Source organism: Rhinolophus hipposideros (assembly GCF_964194185.1).
Source record: "Rhinolophus hipposideros genome assembly, chromosome: 22".
Taxonomy (NCBI): Eukaryota; Metazoa; Chordata; class Mammalia; order Chiroptera; family Rhinolophidae; genus Rhinolophus; species Rhinolophus hipposideros.
Genome location: NC_138068.1, coordinates 8,282,659 through 8,303,865, shown reverse-complemented (window position 1 = coordinate 8,303,865; position 21,207 = coordinate 8,282,659). Strand labels below are relative to the sequence as shown.

The 21,207-nt window shown below is 42.7% G+C and overlaps 1 protein-coding gene across 1 annotated transcript in view; it reads right to left on the bottom strand.

The window, feature by feature from the left end:
- ATP9A (ATPase phospholipid transporting 9A (putative)) overlaps positions 1-21,207 on the bottom strand; it is a 112,867-nt gene that overhangs the window by 29,145 nt on the left and 62,515 nt on the right. The window contains exons 14-15 of the mRNA XM_081033292.1: positions 16,230-16,442; positions 3,853-4,014 (exon numbers count right to left, since the gene is read on the bottom strand). Of these exons, the coding sequence (XP_080889418.1) occupies positions 3,853-4,014; positions 16,230-16,442 (375 nt within the window). The remainder of the gene's footprint in view (positions 1-3,852; positions 4,015-16,229; positions 16,443-21,207) is intronic.

Here is a 21,207-nt window from a genome sequence, read left to right as displayed (position 1 = left end):
TGGGAGCTTTCTGACGCCCCTCTCATCTCATCCAAACTCCCAGGTCCTAGCAGTAAAGACCATAGACCTGGGAGCCAGACAACCTTGGGGTTGAATCCCAGCTCCACCATTTTCCAGCTATGTGAACTTGGGGAGATTTCTCAGCCTCTCTATACTTCACCTTCTCCCTCTGTCAAATGTCAATCACAATGGTACCTACCTCACTGGGTTATGGTGAGAATTAAATGAGTTAGTTTCTGCAAATCATTTAGAACAGTGACTGGCACACAATAAGCACTATTTAAATGTTACCTACTATTACTGTTGTTCCTACTGCTGCCACTATTAATATTGCTGCCAGCACTATTTCTACTCATTACTATTATTAGTAATACTCTAGCACTAATTACTAATACTACTATTACTAATTTACAATAATGGAATCTACAACTCAGATCCCTCAGGCATGAAACACTTATGTATATAGAATGGAGGGGATCCTCAATTGTTTTAAACAAAAAAATAAAACATCTAGGGAAGATGATTATCTGTTATTCCAAAGATTCACATGATCTGAGGTAGAGGTTTCTCTAGCCACACCAAGTATGTGAAGAACCTTAAAAATACCAGGGAACCATCCCAATACCAAAGTAGGAGAGGGATGGAACCAAGTAGTCTGCATTCTTACAGCTCCCCTAGTAATTCTATTATCAGCCAGGCTTAAGAACTACTGAACAACGTGGCCTATGAACACAGGGTTTCCAGGCTTCCCAGAATGCAAAGTGTGGTCTCTCTGAGTAAAAGAGCAAGTAGGAAAACAAGATGTTAATTCAGACTCTTCAGATGGGCAAAATGTAAAAAGTTTCATGTGATCAATTGTTGGTGAGGATATGGAGGAACATGGCATGGAGATTAGTACAAGCACTTTGCAGAAAAGGTTGACGGCATGTGGTCGAGTTAAAGACGTACATATTCTACAATCCAGCAACTCTCCCTCTGGGAATGGTCCACAGAAAAACACTGACATCCATACAACGGAGCCTGGAATGGCAAGGCGATGCACTGCTGTGCTCTTTCTAGCAGCAGCTACCTAACTACCGAGAGGGAACTGCAACAGACGAAGGAAGAGAGGTATATTCACATACCATGCAATAATAAAAATCAGCTACGGTTAATGAAGCGGGAGTCAGTGTCTGAACGTAGTTCTTTTTTTAATGCTAAACCAAAAACAGGAAGTAGAAAAACGACACATATACTACAATGCCACTTAAACAGAGAATAAGTAACACCATAATAGATGTTATTTATACCCAAACATGTCTGCTAATAGTATTTTTAAATTCCTCAGAATGATGGACTTGGTGTAGAAATGGAGAAGAAGCACGTCCAGGAGGAGCAGATGGTACTTCAATGCACAATATTTTACTGTTTTAGGAAATTTTTTGAACTACAATACATACAAAAATATGGATGAATCTTACAAATATAAATTTGAGCAAATGAACTCAAACACAAAAGAGTATCTACCTGTACAATTTTCTTTATATAAAGTTCAAAAAGAGACAAAATGAATCAGTGGCAGAAATGGGGACAGGTTCTGTCCTTATAGGGAGGGGTAATGTAGTGACCAGAAACGTGGCACAAAGGAGCTAAGGGATGATGGTGGGTGAGAGAGTCTGTTCCTTGCTCTGGGTGCTGGTTACACGGGTATGGTAACTTTATAAACACTTGAGATGTATACACGTATGATGTTTGCACTTTTCTCTGTGTATTTTGGAGTTCAATAAAAGTTTCAAATATATAAAAGAGAAAATCTGAAATAAATATGGCAAAATGACGGTGCTGAGTGATCACTACATTTATTTCAGTAACTTTTACGATTGTCCAAATATTTTAAAAACCACTGAAAATATTTAATTACACCAAGGGTGCCAAGATCATTTAATAGGGAAATAACAGTCTCTTCAACAAATGGTGTTGGGGCAGCTGGATATCCATATGCAAAAGAATGAAGCTGAACCCCTACCTCACACTGTATACAAAAATTAACTCAAAATGGATCAATGATCTGAAGAACAAAAGCTACACAACTCTTAAAAGAAAATACAGGGGTAAATTTTCATGACCTTGGATTTAGCAATGGACTCCAGTTATAACACCAAGTCAAGATCAACAAAAGGAAAAATAGATAAACTGGACTTCATCAAAATTAGTAACTTCTGGGCCGGCCCGGTGGCTCAGGCGGTTAGAGCTCCGTGCTCCTAACTCCGAAGGCTGCCGGTTCGATTCCCACATGGGCCAGTGGGCTCTCAACGACAAGGTTGCCGGTTCAATTCCTCGACTCCCGCAAGGGATGATGGGCTGTGCCCCCTGCAACTAGCAACGGCAACTGAGCCTGGAGCTGAGCTGCGCCCTCCACAACTAAGACTGAAAGGACAACTTGAAGCTGAACAGCACCCTCCACAACTAGATTGAAAGGACAACAACTTGACTTGGAAAAAAGTCCTAGAAGTACACACTGTTCCCCAACAAAGTCCTGTTCCCCTTCCCCAATAAAATCTTTAAAAAAAATTTTTAAATTAGCAACTTCTGTGTATCACAGGAATTTCACCAATAAAGTAAAAGACAACCCAAAGAATGACAGAAAGTATTTGTATAGCATATCTCTGATAAAGCTCTAGTATCCAGACTCTGTAAAAAACTCGTACAACCCCACAACAAAGACAAACAACCCAATTCAAAAGTGGACAAAGGACTTAGACATTTCTCCATGGAAGGTATACAAGTGGCCAATAAACACATGAAGATGTTCCACATCATTAATCATTAGATACAAATCATAACCACCACAACACGCCACTGTACAACCACCAGGATGGTTATAATCAAAAGAAGAACAACAAGTGATGAGGAGGAGGTGGAGAACTGGAACCTTCACATGTTGGCTGGTTGGAATGTACAAGAGGGCAGCATGGTAGAAAACAGTCTGGAGGCTCCTCCTAAGTTTAAAACACAGAATTACCCAGCAATTGAGTCACTGACCCAGCATGACCCAGCAATTCCACTCGTAGATATAGACCCAAAAGAACTAAAAACAGGTATTCAAATCCTGTACACGAGTGTTTATAGCAGCAATATTCACAACAGCCAAAAGGTGAAAACAAGCCAAATGTCCATCAATGGATGAATGGACAGGCAACATGGAATATTATTCAGCCATAAAAAGGAATGAAGCATTGATACCTGTTACAATGTGGATGAACCTTGAAAACATTATGCTAAGTGGAAAAAGCCAGGCACAAAAGGTCACCGTTTACATGAAATATCCAGACTAGGCAAATCCATAGAAACAGAGAGCAGACTGGTGATTGTCAGGGCCTAGGAGGAAAGAGGTAGGGGGAGTGGACTGCTTAATGGGTACAAGGTTTCCTTTTGGGGTGTTAAAAATGTTTCGAAACTGGAAAGAAGTGGTGCACAGCATTGTGAATATATTAAATGGCACTGAATTATACATTTAAAATGGTAAATTTATGTTATGTGAATTTCACCTCAATAAAAAAAATATACATTCAACTAAACAAAAGATCATACAATGGGAAATGTATTATTACCAAGAAATGCCCAATCTTCATTCCTTAGATCTTTCACTCTAGAACTGGGTTCACCAGAAGCTGACCAGCTATCCGAGGTTCTGTCCAATGGACGAACTAATATTCTTTCTGCTTAGGGAAGTTTATTCCCTTGTTAGTTTGGGCAACAGACAACAGAATAAAGATGGTTAGAAAGGGGTAAGAAAGAATGTCAAGCCACAGGGACGTTCACTACATACTTGTGGGTTTTAACCATTTTAAGTCATGAATAAAAACGACTCACCCTCACGATGATGCCCATCCGCTTGCTTTCATAGGTGAAAGGGAAGATCTGTAAGATGGTGAAATTCAGAATCTGGTCGCCAGGGGTCCTCAGCTGCATGGAAGACTGGTCTCGGCCCACCAGGGTTAAGCCCACACTTTCCGTCCACTGTACCAGGGCCACCTGAACATAACGGAGAGAGAAAGGTCAAACACTCAGGCGAGGGTGCTGGTTCCCAGGGCCGGCAAATGAATACAAAGGTGGAAGGGGGGGCAGACAGGTGAAGCAATGTGTGTCTCTGAGGGAAGCTGTGCAGGCCCAGTAACTGCTGAGCCTGCTGGGGCTCTGCTCTCACACCTGTCCCTGTAAGGCACGACTCACCTTCTCTCCCAGGCCCCAAAGCAGGCCAAATACCAGAGCAGTGGCAGCGAGAACCACACAGGATTAAGAGTGATTAGCACAGACCCTACGTGGCTTCTGGAAGAATGTGCACCAAGCCAAACAATTACAAGGACGAGGCGGCTTGGCCTTCAGGCTCCCCTTTGTCTCGCAGATACTCAGCCAGTGGGTGTCTACAGTGGGCATCTGGCAACGTCTGGGAACATTTTGGGTGGTCACAACTGGGGCAGGAAGTGTGTTGCTACTGGCATCCAGCAGGTGGAGGCCAGGGAGACTGCCAAACAAGACAGAAAATTATCCCGCCCCAAAGGTCAGTACTGCAGAGGCAGAGAACACTGGTCATACTGACGAGGAAGCCCAGGCTCGGAAAAGGTAAGACAGATGCCCAGGATGATACTGCTGGGAGGAGGCAAAGGCCAGGCCAGGCGAGCACCTGATAGGTGGGCCTGGCCCACAGGCCCCGCCACCCAACACTGTACTCCCAGAGGCATAGATTTATCAGGCGTCCACCCGACACCATTACAATGTTGATGGCAAGTGCCGTGGGCAGAATAACGGCCCCCAAACCTCGTCCTAATCCCCAGAACGTGTGACTATGTCCCTTACGTGGCAACAAGGATTCTGCAGATGTAATCAGATCGGGGAGATTACCCTGGATCATCCAGGTGGAACCAAGTAATCACGTGAGTCCTCCAAAGGAGGAATTTTCCTGGCTCCAGCCAGAGAGAAAGGACAGAAGGAGAGTGAGGACAGAAGGAGAGTCAGAGACGCGTGACATCACTGGATTTGAAGGAGGAAAGGACCACAGAGCAAGGAATGTGCAAGGCCTCTAAGAGCTGGAACAGATGAGGCATCCAGTTTTAATGCTCAACAAGCTGCCATTTTATTCTGATCCAAGTCCAAGAGCATGGTGTCTAGAAAGCAAAAAAAAAAAAAAAAAAAAGTACCCCACCCCCTTTTTCCTTACAAAGCTGAATCTTTGGGGAAAACAAAGGAGGTAGGTTTTAGGAGACTTGAGGAGAGGGAAACACGACAGAGAAAGGGGTACACAGGAAGCATCAATTCCATCTGAAATGTTTTATTATCTTTAAGCCTGGTAGTGGGTATATGGGCGTGCATTTATTACTCTGAAACTATCTGCATGTCTGAGATATTTCTTTCTTTCTTTCTTTTTTTTGTTTTTTTTTTGCTGTTTTCCACTGAGGGGGTGGTAGGTAAAGAGAGCCAGTTTTCCAAGAATCTCCCAGCAGCAGCTGCCTCCAGCACCTCTATTTTATCAGCATCCTCCCTGAGTCCCCACTCCTTCACCAAGAGAGCAAAAGCTACCAGGAAGTTGCCTGCAGAGGTTCAGTTGTTTCTGGAACCCCGAGGGGACACCTCCACTGAAGTGCTACCCCCTGATGGCGTTGGGGGATCACACTGGAGCCCAAATCCGTAGTTCCAGCCCAGCTCTACCACCCACCCCCACTTCCTCCCTAGGCCGGGGCCTGAAGTTGATTATTTCTCATTTCTGTTCCAACTCTAAATGTTTTGTTTATACGTCCTCAGTTGGTGCTGTGCTCAGATATCTAATTAGGTTTCCGCTGCTGATAGTAACTGAATTTACATCAGAAAGAAGTTATTCTTCATGAATGGGAAACTCTACCCTGTTTTGATTATGTCATACCAAGTCAACCAGGACGAACTAGCTTTCAAATCTGACCAATGGCAGAAGCCATTACCCTGACCTGCCCCCCCAATACAGAGCTAATCAGTAATGATTTGTTTTATTTTGTTTTTTGCTATTAGCCTATACAAGTGTTTAAAACCCATTTGCTTATTTAATTCAATAATTATGACTTTCAATATGGCCTGTCTTACTTGCTAACAACCTTCTTTGCAAAGTTTAAAATTAACAAACCTGTAAAGATCTGTATATACAAAATAATCGCATCTGTATATAAAATGTTTCTAAGGCTTCTAGCTTTTATTTTCATATTTCTATACTACTGAAATATTTTTAGCATGTATATGCATTTCTTTTATTTTGTATGTACTTTTGTATGTATTTTTACTTTGTTTTGTATGTGCTTTTATTTTTAATAAAAGTAAAATATCCCAACACAATGCAAGATATTACAAATAACCAGGTATACACAAGCCCAGAAAGCCTTACTAAACTTTTACATACCAATTTTACATTTAAAAAAAAAAAATGAAACAAGAAAAACAAAATTCTTCTTTGGATGCTTTCAAATATGTCATTGAAAGGATTTTTTTTCATTCTTCTTTTCAAGGAGCTGTTGCTTCACCCCTTAAAAACCTATTTCATTGTTCTGAAAAGTTTTGAAAAGTCTGTGATACTGGGCTTCAAGGAGATATACAAACTCCCGCGAAACTTGCTCTGAATCTAATGGAGAATGACTCTGGAACTCCAGAACAGGAAGAGGCTTTCAGAGGGATGAAGGCTGCTCTGGCCTTAGCTCACCAGCCCCCATGCCATGGACCCCACAGGGCTGTTAGAGGACAAGTTGAACAATAAATCTGAAATGATCGACAATGACAAATGTTCCTGACGAAGGACGCATCACAACTGTAGGCAAACATCATTTGAACCTGCTTACTAACTCTTACTCTTAAACCTCCTACTAACTCACAGTGAACCTCTCAACAGAGGTAAATGACCTACACTAAGACTATACTTGTCCCTCTACCCCCACCCCCTTGAGTCCCCACGTCCTAATCAAAGCTCATCGGTCTTCTGGGGGTGGGGGGAGCTGATTCCAACAGGATATGAGCCCTGCGGGGGGCCGTTCATTTTCACCTCCCACTTTCCTACTTCGACTTGAACAAAAGTCAGCGTTCATTTAAAGCTACTTTCTAACAACACAGAAAACCAGAGGTCCTACTGAGCAGGAACACGTTTAGAATGGGTGCTCTCTAACCCTTCCCAACGACAGCAGGGACGATCATTTTGGGGGTAAGGTGAGACAACCGCATTCCTTTCCAAAACAAGATGGTATAAAATCAGGTTACTTCTTAATTCTGGCAGGTCTGCGCTTCTATTCAAAAGAATCATTCCACATCGTCAAATGGTAAGGGATTTAGAGTTGGAGGTCTCAGGGAGCATCGGGTCAGAATATCCAGAGATCAGAGCAGCAGCAGAAAAAGAAACCTCGTTAAGATGAATGAACAAATTAGATGCAAAATTGATCAAAGGCTAGAAACCAAGAAGGGGGCAGAGAGGGGAGGCTTGGTTGATGGGTCAGCTGTGTGTTCCAGATTCATTCAGGAAAAAGGCCACTACTTTCCCTCCCTAAAATGCCCATCTGAACAATTCATGCCCGAATTATCCATGAAAGGGTTTCTTCATCATTGGGGGTCAGCAATATACCACCTGTGACAAGTTTCAATAATTTTCCCTTTGTACCTGGGAATGTGAGCTTGGGAAATACGCCAGATAAGGGTAAAGAGCCTTCAGTTCTTGTCAAAAGCAGGATACAGACTCATCGTTAAGAGCATGCATGAATCTGGTATCTGATTAAAGGGGTTTTTTGGTGGCATTCAATAAGATAAACAACCAGGCTCACACAGTAGCCAGTCTGCCCTAATCCAGCCTTCCAAGATTACCAATCTACCCACCAACCTAAAGTATTCTTTACCTAATCAGGAAATAGATTCAACAACACACCTCAGGGTGGTTGCAGCTTCGAATGCCCACAGGAGTTGGGCAGGTAGGAGATAGGAGGACAGGCCAGCCAGGGGCCAGGGGTAAACTGAGGCAGTAGCCGCCCAGATTGGCTAACTACTTCCAGGTGGAAACTGGGCACATTATTTCCAGATCTGATCTTTCTCAAGAGAAGCTGATGTTTACATAACATTATGTAATTTTTTAAAATATCACTGCCAAGTTTTTGTTTTATATAACACAGCATAGAGCAAACAAAACACAGCTCATGCGCTATGTTTAAGAATCAAAGGAAGCAATGGAATAAAAAGCTATTTACTCCCTGACCCAAATTTCCTTGAACCTGTACTTGAATTTCATGCTCTTATCACTTAACTCTGAGAAAAATTAATACTTGAGGAGGAGAAATGGCATCATCTCCGTAGAAATTTAGCCATTTAGAAATCACTGTTCACTGAGGTCCATTCTGGGCCAATACTAATATTCAATGGGATGGAACTTTCGCATCTGTGGCCCAAGGATGAGCTAAGTCCAAGGAAGGCTCATATGACAGTTTTCTACAGTGTCCCTAAAACACTCTGGTCCTGCTCACACAGCCCCCCTGAACTGAGCAACCAAAACCTTGCTTTAAGACTCTACCCCAGTGGTTCATAAATAACATTGATGGAGGAATTTTTCCTTATGTTCCCAACTTCTGTTCTCTAACCTCACCCTTGGGTCCGAGGGCATGGCAGAGCGATGGGAAAGCCCCACCAGCCTCCTAAATCTTCCTGAGTCAACACTCCAAGCTCATTAGTGCACACGTCTGAATGCTGTGCTTCTCCAAAGGCCTGGAGCGGAGGCTCAGGGTACGAGGAGGCATTTAGGGGAACCAAACACACCGGAGATATGAATGTAGTGCAGAGAAAAAACTTCCCAGCTGCAAATAGACTGTGAGACCTCCAGCCCACATCAAGGCCCCACCTTTCCTGGTGCTTTTTATCCTCACTCTCCTCAACAGACTTACAAAAATGCAAAACGAGAAAACTGTGGCCTTTTACACACATGCTCCAAGATGCACAGAGAGATTGAATAGGTAAGGCTACCTATCATAACATTATTTCTGGCAGCCCAAAGTGGGAGATCACCGAATGGTACGCTGGGGAGACAGAATAAATAATCTGTGGGTGTCTAAGTATCAGATATCGTGCAGCCACTAAACATCTTCTTATCATAATTATTGGAAAGAGTAACACAATCTGTTATGACTAAGTGAACCAATCAAGATAGACCATGAAATGACACTAAAATTTCAATTGTATGTACAGAAGAGAGGAAGGAAACACATCAAAATGTTTTTGGGGAGGGCTTTCCCCTCTAATTTTTTACGTTGCTCTTATAATAAAGGGGGAAAACTAAACATAAAACCTTCTTGTAGATTAGCTATATGTTCACTGTGCTTTTCTATCACCGCTGTCTGTATAACTCCCAACACTGGGACATTCCAAACGGACACAGGAACGCTCTCCCTCTTATAGACTCTGCCATCGGGAGGACAGACCCACTCACACAGCTCCAAGCCCAGGCCCACGGCCACGTGCAAGGGGGCTGTCTCATGGACTACCGGGGGAACACACCCTTTTTGGTTTTCCTTTCTAAGAGCGGAATCTTAGAGAGATAGATGGTGAAGGCAAAACACTCAGAAGGTAGGCTTCCCGTGTCTGGTAGAAGATTTATTATCAACAAGCTTGGAAGCTTCTCAAGATGAGAAACGAAGAAGGGGACAAAAAAAAAAAAATGTTCCACTGAGCTTGGCAGAACGCGACTGGGAATGCTGGCTCATCAGAACAGGGGGCACAGGGGACTAGAGTAGGTAAGAATAACCGGACATTCTCGAACCTCAGCCAGTATCAGCCCTGAGTTCCCCAAACTCAGGTGCTTAACCCTCTGTAGTGCTGAGTTTATAAAGCACTTTCAAGCCATCGTCCCATGGGCAGCAAGGCAATACTGCGTGGTTACAAGTCCAGCCTCTGGGACGTGGGGTGTCTGGTTGTAATCTTGCCAGCCATGTGACCTTGGGACTATTCCTCAGCCAGCCACATCATTTGCAAAATGGCACAATCGTAGTAACTGAGTCGTAAGGGATAGCCAGAGCGCAGTGGCTGGCACAGAGCAGGTATTCAGCAGGTGACCTCTTCTTCCGGCTGCCTTGACTCTTCTCTAGGGCCTGTGAGCTCAGTGGTACCAGCCCCTCTTTACCTTCAGGAGGCTGGATTTAGGGATGCTTTGCCTAAAATCATACCGCTGACGGAGTCAGACCTTGAAGTTCACCACGGCCAGCACTGCACCCGGGAAGGGGAAGAGGAATAATGATGCCCTGATCTTTCATGGAAGATAGTGGAAAGGAGGGTCTTGAAGTGCAGACTTTTGTTTATGCCATCAACAGACTATAGGAACACACAGCAACCCAAAGGTTTACTAAAACTCAGCCCTCTGCTAACGTCACAACACACACACCCCGTTTCCCTGAAAGTAAGACCTAGCCAGACAATCAGCTCTAATGCGTCTTTTAGAGCAAAAATTAACATAAGACTAAGTATTATATATATTATATTATATCATATCATATCATATCATATTATTACCCAGTCTTATAATAAAATGAGACCGGATCTTACATTAATTTTTGCTCCAAAAGACGCATTCGAGCTGGTTGTCCGGGTAGGTCTTATTTTCGGGGAAACACGATGTGTGTGTGTGTGTGTGTGTGTGTGTGTGTGTGTGTGTGTGTGTGAATTTAGGGAAAATCTACATTAGAACATAGTTATCGCTAGGTGGTGCGATGTACAGGTTATGTTTATCAACTTCTTTTTGAATCTACAATGTCTACTTTTGCTCAAGTGAGGACATTAGTAGTTGTGATTTTTTAAATTTTAGGAATTTATTTTTTTTCATATGACAGAATTCATGGCAAAGAGAAATAAAGGAGTCACCGGGTTGCTTCTGCTTGCTCATAGGAGAACACCTCCTTGACCATGAAACAAAGATATTAAAAGCTCTTTCGGCAGCGCCATCCCCTCTTGCTCTCACTGTCCTCACACCTCCAGTGCTCTCCAATATCCTGGAAATGATGGAATGCCGTCAGGGCTGAAATTCGCCTGTCTGAGCATTTCAGGAGCACTGCCCTCTGGCCAGATTTCATCTCCTCCGTTTCCCTGGGGAGCTACTGTATGGTGGCAGGGAGGGCCCGGCCCCCCTCATGCTGTAATCCATAACTGAATAAAGACCCTCAAGGTTTCCAAAGCAGAATGTGCACAGGAAACAAATTGAGGAAATCCTGCTTTCTGTTACAGGAAATGAATCCTCCTCCAACTGGTAGAAATTATTCCAGCGGCTCCAAAGCAAAACGAATACTGACTGGCTTCTATGTGTATTCCGTAAACTGAGCTTGCTTTGACCAGCAATGTTTTATTGATATAGAATTTCAAAGGTAGGATTCTAGTTCCAGTCGCGACTATGTGGAATTCCATAGTAGTTTGGACACAGTACAGCTTTCTGAAAGATTTCACTAGAACTAGATTTAGCCTCCTTTCTGTCACATGGTGTATTTATAGAAACACATTTGTATTTAGTGGTACACATTTTTTGAAAAAGTCAAGAAGGCTGGTCAGTAAAATGTTAACAGTGGTTATATCTTTTATTCCTAGGATTATGGTTTTCTTTTTTTCCTTCCTTATCTCTATTTTCATATATTCTACCATAAATGTGATATAACTGCGCAATAAGAAACAATAGTTGTGTGGGGGGTAAGATATCAATAAGGTAATATGGATCTCTGTGAAGACACCAAAGGCCCAAAGAAAATACCTCTTTTTTAATTCCTTACTCAGAATCTTAGAAAAACAAGACAAATCTGAATCCCAGTGCAGTTAATGGACAGAAGAGATAAAGGACTATTCACTTCAAGGAAAAAGAGCTAAGAAGCACAAAGCATTCCATGGAAGTATCACCCTCACGGAAAAAATCTCTGCGCAGCCCTAAAACAACTATATCAAAATTTGGTGGGAGCAGAGAGGTGTGGGACCCGCACGGAAGACCCCCCACATACATGTCGTAGCCAATAGATGAGTTAGGAGCTCAGGGGCAGAAGTGATGACTGATCAGATCCCCCACATCTGGAACTTGTTCAAATTCTATCAAATACCCATAAGCTGCTGGTTCGCAAGAATCTGGTCCTCTTTCATATCTACCATTGAATGGTACTGTCTTCCCACTCCCAAATGCAAAGGTGAGATCAAACAGACTAAACCTGGTAAAGAAACGATGACCAATCTGAAAAGGTTTTGGTTACTACGGCCCAAGTCTAAGTAGGTCAGTAGGATCATCCATACCTACCCTCCCTCCCTGTGTTCTGTCAGCACACAATTCCCATCTCGGAATTCGGCCAAGGGTTACCACATTTTTCACCCCTAAAAGCCTGGTTCAAATTGTCAATGGTCATGGATGAACTGGGCTTCATAGCTTGAGCTGTTCCACAAACACCATGTGGACTGGAAGGGGAGTCTCCCAGGGCACACATCCCATTGCCCCCCAAAAAAGGAGAAAGAAGTGACTGGACAGGGAATGAGACACCCAAGCGTCGTCTCTGAACTTTGGCAAAAATCTCACTGGGCTGTTCCTCGCCAACCATCGTTAACCAGTGGCTCAGTGGTATTCTCAGATTAGCCCAGACGTTTAAAATACTTCATTACTCAGCGAAGCCCCCCTCCTTCCTAAAATGAACAAAAAAATGAATTGGGAGTCCTTGTAACATCAGTGGAAGAGTAAAATGGTTTAAACAAAATTCTGAGAAGCACTCTGGTCATTTTTATCATGGGCCTTAAAAATACTCATCCAATTTCACCCACAGCACTTACTGACTGCCTACTAAGGTCCTCCCAATACCTTCTCATGGAGCCCACGTCACAGACGCATGGAGGTACAGAGTATAACCGGCTCAGGCATGTAGTTGGGACCTAAGACTCATGGGCTCAACTGTCTCACTCTTGCCACCTCCCTAGGGCAAGATGTTGACACCACAGAGCTTAGCCCATTATAGGCACTCAAATATACCTACTAAATTAATGAACCCAATCACACCATTTCTAGGAATACTAGGTGTAAGGACGCTCACTGCAATGTTTATAAATATTACCGCTAAAAATGAGAAATAGCCTAAATTTCAGTAATATGAGAACAGTTACAGATATTAAAATATGTACATACGCAGTAATTCTGAAGCTTTGCTTTTTAATAATATTCAAGAAAATTGGGAAACAGTCATGACAAACACTAAGTGAAGAAAGAGGATCCAAAACCATACCTATATTAAAATTCCCTTTTTCTTTTAAGAAAAAAATGTAAGATATTAGAAGGCTGTGTATCAAAATGTTCTTGGTGGCTTCTGAAAAAATGGTTTAGTAAAATGACGGAGTTGAGGCTCTGAAAAGAAACTCCCTAGGTTGGAACCCTGGCCCTGTCACTTACGGAGCTGGTGTCCTAAGATTCATTAGCAAGGGCAAGTGGTAAGTTTACCATGAGGAAACCTTGGAGAGAACACCTTGGTCCAGTGACCAAAGTTCACGGCTCCAAGAATGGGCTATGTCGGTATCACGTGGCTCCTGATAACAGCACTGAGAAGGACAGTGCCCAAAACGCATAACCTGAGTCTGCACCATGAAACAATGTCAGACAGACCCCAACTGAGAAACGTTCTACAACACAACTGGCCTGCATGCTGCAAGGGGCAAGCCCATGAAATTAAAAAAAAAAGCAGAGAAACTGTTTCCAGACTAAAGAGACTTAAGAGGCGTGACAACTGAATGCAGTGTGGGTTCCTGATCTGGGGAAATTCATGTTTTGCGGAGGTAAGAAAGTTAGGAGCACAGCTGATGAACTTTGAGTAAGATCTGCAGGTGAGATAATAAATAATATGTATTGATGTTCGTTTCCTGGCTCCAAACGTCCTCATTTTTCAGGAACAAAAGTAAAATGTTTTAAGAGTGAAAGGGTATGTCTGCAGCTTACTCTTCAGAGATAAGGAAGAGAAGGATAAAGAAAAGATGGGAAAATATTAATTTCTGAGAACCTGAGTGAAGTTCTGGCATATGGAAATTCTTTGTACTAGTTTTACAACTTTTCTGTAAGTATGAAATTATTTCAAAATAAAGTTAAAAAAAAAAAAACAGGTGACTTTATGCTAAATGTTGAAACCTCTCTATCTCTGAATTTGCTCTTATGAAAGTGGGGACAATAACAGTGTCTCTTTGTTGCTGGGAAGATTAAATGAGATAATAATACAGAATGCACTTCTAATGGGACCTGATGGGAACCAAATGTTCAAAGAACGTTGCCTATCGTTACCCTATCCAGGTGAGGTTGCAATTGACTAATTTTCCTCTTTATAGTCTTCTGCAATTTCCAAATTTTCTACACTAAAAAAACCCTGCTTTTTCTGGGTGGTGAACACACAACGTGATTTATAGATGATGTAATACAGAATTGTACACCTGAAATCTATGTGACTTTACTAATAATTGTCACCCCAATAAACTTAAATTTAAAAAAGAAAAACAAACCAAAAAAAATCCTGCTTTCATAATCAGTATAAAAAAATTTTAAAGGAAGAACATAAACAAAGAAAACTGGAAGAAAAAATGACCAAAATGTTAACAGATTGGTGAAACACAGACCTGTGTCTGAATTACGTTCAGGTCAGGGGGACAAAGAATATGATACTATTTTCATGCTGGGCTAGTTCTCTGCCAACACACACGCAGAGGGCGTTCCTATCACACAATACCCTAAAAGGCAAAGGAATCAGGGCTTGTTATAAAAACATTAAAGGGCCAACTGTGCTATCAGGCCCTCTGCTCTTGAATATGCAATCGAATGAATCCTTTTGTTATTAGCCAGAGAATATGCTCAGATATGAACAGCAACTTAAAAATACTGGTTTACTGGGCTTCATCAAAATTAGAAACCTTTGTGTTTCAAAGGACACCATCAAGAAAATGACAGCCTTCAGAATGAGAAAAAATATTTGCAAATCATGTATCTTATAAAAGACTTATAGAGGATACATAAAAAAAACTCTTATAACTCAATGACACAAAGACACATGACACCATTAAAAGTGGGCAAAGGATATGGATAGACATTTCTCCAAAAAAAGATACACATAGCCAGTAAGCATGTCGAAAGATACTTGACATCTTTAGTCATCAGGGAAACGCAAATCAAAACCAGTGAGCTTCCACTTCACACCCACTAGGATGGCTAGACTCAAAAGGACCAACAACGACAAGTGTTGCCAAAGATGTGGAGAAACAGGAACCCTCATACACTGCTGGTGGAAATGTCAGATGGTGGAACCACTTTAGAAAATAGTTCCTCAAAGAGTTAAACAGAGTTATCATACGATCCAGCAATTCCACTCCCAGGTATACACCAAGAGAGATGATAATATGTGTCCACTCAAAAACCTGCACACAAATGCTCATAGCAGCGTTATCAGTAATAGCAAATAATAAAAAATAAAAAATAAACACACACATACACACACACACATACATACACACACACAAATCCAAATGTCCATCAACCGATGAACGGATAAACAAAACATAGTGTTAACCATACAACGGAGTCTTATTCACCCATAAAAAGTCACGAAGTTCTAATGCATGCTCCCACGTGGATGAATCTTCAAAACATGCTAAGTGGAAGAAGCCAGACACAAAAGGTCACATATTGTATGTTTCCATTTGTATGAAATGTCCAGAATAGGCAGATGGATAGAGATAGAAGTAGGTTAGTGGTTGCCACGGGCTAAGGGGTAGGGGGAGTCTAGGGGGGAAATGGATGTGGAGTGCTTCCTTCTGGGGTGAAAAAAAAGTTCCAAAATCAATTGTGGTAATAGTTGCATAATTTCATGAATATACTGAAGAAAAAAAAAAAACTGAACCGTATATGTTAAAGGGGTATGTGGATTTTATCTTAAGAAAGCTGGTTTTTTGTTTTGTTTTGTTTTTTAAGGGGATAGGATTTAAATGGGACCTTGTGCCCGTATCAGCTGGCCACCTAAATTACAAATAAAAATCTCTTGCTCTTTCGTAAGTCAAGGCAGATCTTAAGTCCAGACTATTTCTTCTAGGGAAGATCAATTCCTATACGCATTTGGAAGCGCGTCTCCCTAGCAGCCCTGCATCACCCTGGCTCTCCTCGGCCCTAACAGGTGGCTGCCTCCCAGAGCCCCACCTGAAGCATGAGGATGAACGGCAGGGCATCTGTGCGCTTGTGCGGCGGTATTTACCTCATCCGGGCTGGATGCCTGGTACACGCGGCACGAGTCTTCATACTGCTTCTCGGCCTCAGCCTGGTCGGTCACGCCGTTGGACTCGTACACGGGAGTCACGTTGTGACAGAGCGCAATGGCCTTCACAGCTTCGTGCACACGGCTGCTCATGGTCCGACGGACTTTGGTGGTGATCGCAGGGCCCTTCTGAGCAGGTGGGTCCTGGGGTTGCTGGGGGGAAGGAGAAACCATCAGGAAGATGAGGGAGGCACAGAAAGGTCTCGGAAGTGTGGGGAAACCACCACACAGTTACTGCTTTCCTTACTAGGGCTGTAACAACGGTAACTCTCAAATATATCTACAGTGACATCAATGGCATGGCATTTTCAGAAACCCAATCAGTTATGCTTGGGAAAAAAAGGGAAAGAAAAAACATCAATAGAGGGGGAAAAAAACAATTTAGTGACTGTGGGTGATTCTACCTGTGAGCAAGGGCATCTGTCTTCCTTTGGGTGGGGTCAAGGGGCCGCCACACCGAAAGCAATCCTGGTGTTTGAACCAGGGCTCCTCAGCCTCGGCACTACTGACATTGGGGGTGACCATTTTCTGTTGTGGGGACAACCCTGGGCGTCGTAGGATGTTCAGCAGCATCTTTGGCCTCTACCTGATAAATGCCAGAAGCACCTCCCCCCACCTGCTATAACAACAGATGTTGCCCAAAGTCCCATGGAGACCAAAACCACTCCTGGTTTAGAAACACAGTTTTAAACGTACAATCTCGGGTTTAAAATAACAGGCAACAACTTCAAATGGCGTGCTACAGGAGCGACAACTGTCAGTAACAAGTAACCCAGGGCAGGGCCACGTTGGCTTTATCAGGAACAAGCAGAAGGAAACCTGGCCAGATGGATGTAGGGCACGGTGGTACCTAGCACTTCACTTAAGGCCGTTTTTCATGAATAATTTTAAATGTGCTCAATTTTTGTCTTCTCTGCTGTCTCTGGCCGCTTAACCTGTCCAAGCAGCTGTTCTACTGCCAACCTGGCCTTCACCCCATCCCTCTGTTCATACCTTTCAACACATGGCTGGACCTCCTGAATGGATTAAGTCTTGGGGAAAATGGTTTCAAGCAACATGGTAAGAAGAGTATTGAAGGTTAAGAAATCTGAGCTTTATTCTTAGATGGGTTGTGAACAGTTGTGTGACCTCGAGCAAGTCATGTGTGCTCTCGGGGCCTCAGTTTCCTGCTCTCAGTTTCCTGCAAATGAGGGGCGTGGGCTGGGAGAGGGGGGCGTTCAACCCACACTCCACACCCAAGAAGCAGAAACCCGCTCAGCATCAGCCAGTGTGGATGGCAAGCCGCCCCGATCTGTGTTACACATCGGGTGCCATGAAGGCCTTCCTTTGAAGTAAGGGTGCCTTGAAATATAAAAAAAAATAAGACCACTGAGAAAAGGCCACCTGTTAGTAGTGTATGGCTCAGTGTTCAGTAAAACTCAAATGCCCTCCCATAGCCCCTGGGGCCCACCTGATTAGCTCCTGCCCACCTCTGCAACCTCCCTTCATGCCATCTTCCTCCTCAGTCCCCTCTGCTCCAGCCACACTGGCCTGCTCTTTGAGCATTGCTGAGCTTCTTCCTGCCGCAGGGCCTTTGCACTTGCTGTGCCTTCTGCCTGGAACACCACGTCTGCAAGGCTGGCTCACTCCATCTCATCCCTGAGGTCTCAATTTGAATGTCACCTCCTCAAAAACCCCCTAATGCGTGTTGCCCCACTTGTCCTCCCCACCAATGTCATGCTTCCACATTTCCCTGTCCTGTGGTTACTGTCCTGTTTAAAACTGGCTTGTTTACCTGATGATTCTCCTGTTAGGCCGTGAAAACAGCTTGTCTACTGCATACTTTGAGCAGGAGACATTTACTGAACAAATGAACAACTTAATATTCCTAAGGTAATGGGGGGGGGTCTTCACTTGACATGATTTTTTTTTTCCATCTCCAATAAGAAATAAATAGCAAACTGACCAACATTGGTTCCAGATTTTAAATCACGGTTTTGGACAAAGGACCTGTAAGAGTCTTTCTGCCTCCACAGCTGAGACCCAGAAGCTAGAGTTCTTAATGAACTTACTGGATACGACATTCCATTAAAAACATTTTTTATCCAACATAGGAAAAGCGATCTGATCTTTTAGAATGAATCGCATTTTATACCCATGAACACATGGTTGCCCAAAATAGAGAACAGATGGGTTACGAAAAACAAGAAAATGACTTTCATTTAATTTTTAATACTATTTTTAGCAGTGGCATTAGACTCCTCAGGTAATTAGACAATTACTAAATTATTCTGGTCATGCCAGCACACACACTGCTCTGGCTTCCTGCTCTGTTAACCTTTGGTGTCAAGAGGACATGAGTTTCACTTCCAGGCCAAAGGGCACTGCATGGTAACAATAATTAGAGTAATGAATCACAACTACAGTTTAAATGAATCATTATTTGCCAAGTGCTTTTGATTACAAAGGATTTAACTCTAAAATTCTAACAAGGGCTGAAGATTTACAGAAAGGTTCTCCCCGCTGCAGAGACGAAATCAAGAACGTTTTTTCTAAGTTCTGTAATTTATGTTCTAGCCATGGGTGTGTGTCTTCGTTTTTGCCCACATTCCTCAGCACCTGGACCAAATTATGATTGAACATTCGGGGCAATAACAAGTCCTTTGACAACGTAATTGCTTTGGCCGGCAAGTTTTTAGTAACTGTGGGTTTGAATGAAAGGCCGAGTTAAGGGCATTCTTCACAAACTTTTGAATTGTACAAGCAATCTGATTTTGTGTCTACAGCAGTCAAACACTTCCACTACTATTTCAAACGGGGGTAACACAGAGCTCTGGGGTTTTGTATTCCAGGTGAAACCAGTCCAGAAATGGATGGCCCAGATTTTTCACAAGGACCTTACTTTCCGATCAGGGAATAAATCAAAAGATGAGGGTGATGAGCCCCGACCAACATCACAGGCGACTGGTTGAATATCTCCATGTTCATTTTGTTTCTCTCTTAAATACGCATCCCCTTTCTTACTGTTTCAGGGAAGAGGAGTCAGAACTATTGATTCTGAAATTCTCTTTTACTTTTCAAATAAAAGGCTCCTACACGTACCAAATGCGTAGGAGCCTTTATATACGTGATATACGTAATCCATATATCATTAAGGCCTGGTAATTACCAGGGGCTCAGCTAGTATTAGTATTAGGTCCCGTCTTCAAACGTCTTCACATTCCCCATATGGAAGAGTTTCACATCGTACAGTGTTTATTTCTAGCCTCCTCCCTATAGGCCCTTTAACCTACACACATTTCTTCTTACTTAAAAAATACCAGGGGAAAATAAAAACAGATGTGGTATCCACAGAGGCAGGTTCTGACTCTTTCTGCCCTGGGGAAAAAAACCACTGGTCCCCTTAAGGAGGGAGGCCAAAACAGCTCCACGTGAGGTCAGAAGTTGGGACAGGAATCAAGTTCTCCATATACATACAGAGGCCCCTGACTTGGGCCCTTGGGTGGGTATCTCGCACCATATAATGCTTTGGAGTCATTGCACGGAGTCCCAGCCAACAAATGAGACAGGGCGAATCAATGAAAAATAGGCCTTTGCTTCTCATTAATGACCCATGGCAGGGGCATTTCTCAATGAGTACTCCTATCTGCGTATCAGGGAAGGTTGGGACAAAAATTAAATATAGAGTCACCCTGAATATCAGCTTTCTTTCTAAATGCAATTAAAACTTCACATCACTCACGGGCATTCATAATACTAGTAGATAGTATGGATGGGTTACAACTGGTAAAAATACATTATTGAAGAGAGTTTTTGTTTCCACAGCCCTTCTTCACTCCCCAAATAAAGCTCAAAGCTGGTAAATCATTAACCTTGAAGCGGCACCCCCACAGAGACAGGCTCTGAGCTCCCACTTCCAAACAAGCTCCCACTTCCAAACGAATCCACCAAGTTACAGGCTGATTACGTGACTGAATAAGTAACATTTACTATTTAATTGTAGGCATCTTAGAGCATGACAAAGGCCACAAATTTCAATTCCTTGAAACTGAACCCCTTGGGGGATTTTACTCACCATTTGGCAATATCCGGAGACATTTTTGGTTGTCACAACTGGGGTGGGGGTGTACTACAGACATTTAGATGGTAGAGGGCAGGGACGCTGTTAAAATCCTCCAATGCATAGGACGGCCCTCACAACAAAGAATAATCCAGCCCAATGTCGTAGGCTGAGGCTGAAAACCATGACATAAAGCCACTGACACCATAAAACCAGGGCCAGGAAGCAGGAGAGGCCTAATTATGCAGGTTGGATCCTGTCAATTTAAAATTAAAGTAAGGTGTTCATCTTGGATTTTTGCATTAACGTTTTTAGAATGTTGCATTATGATTTATCTTAATCACTGCGGTTTTTTCGGCACCCCATTCAGTTGTGCTCCATGGGCATGTACCTCAGTCACTCTTCTTACTTTAATCCTAGCCCTGTTAGGAAACCATTAAAAATGATTACAATCATTGACGTGAGTGAGAAAAAGGAAGTTGGATAGTGTTATTCTAACAGTGGTTCTTAACCAGAAATGCTTCTCAGAATAACCAACGAAGATTTTAAGAAACATGCTTGCCCCCCCCCCAGCTAAAGAATGCAATAGGGCCCAGGCATACGAATGTATGTAAATATATATATATACATACACACACACACACACACACATATATACACATATATATATTTAACTTTACATGAAATTCTGATGTTCAACTCTAGTTAAAAAGAATTATGAAAATATGATGCCTTCTTGTTGTAAAGAAAAAAAGAAACACACAGAGAGAAACACAGCATACATTTCTCCAGACACACAAAAGGCCAAGAATCCTTTGGCATTTTAAACACTCAGATGTTAACACTGGTTATTTCTAAGTGATGCGAATACAGGTGACC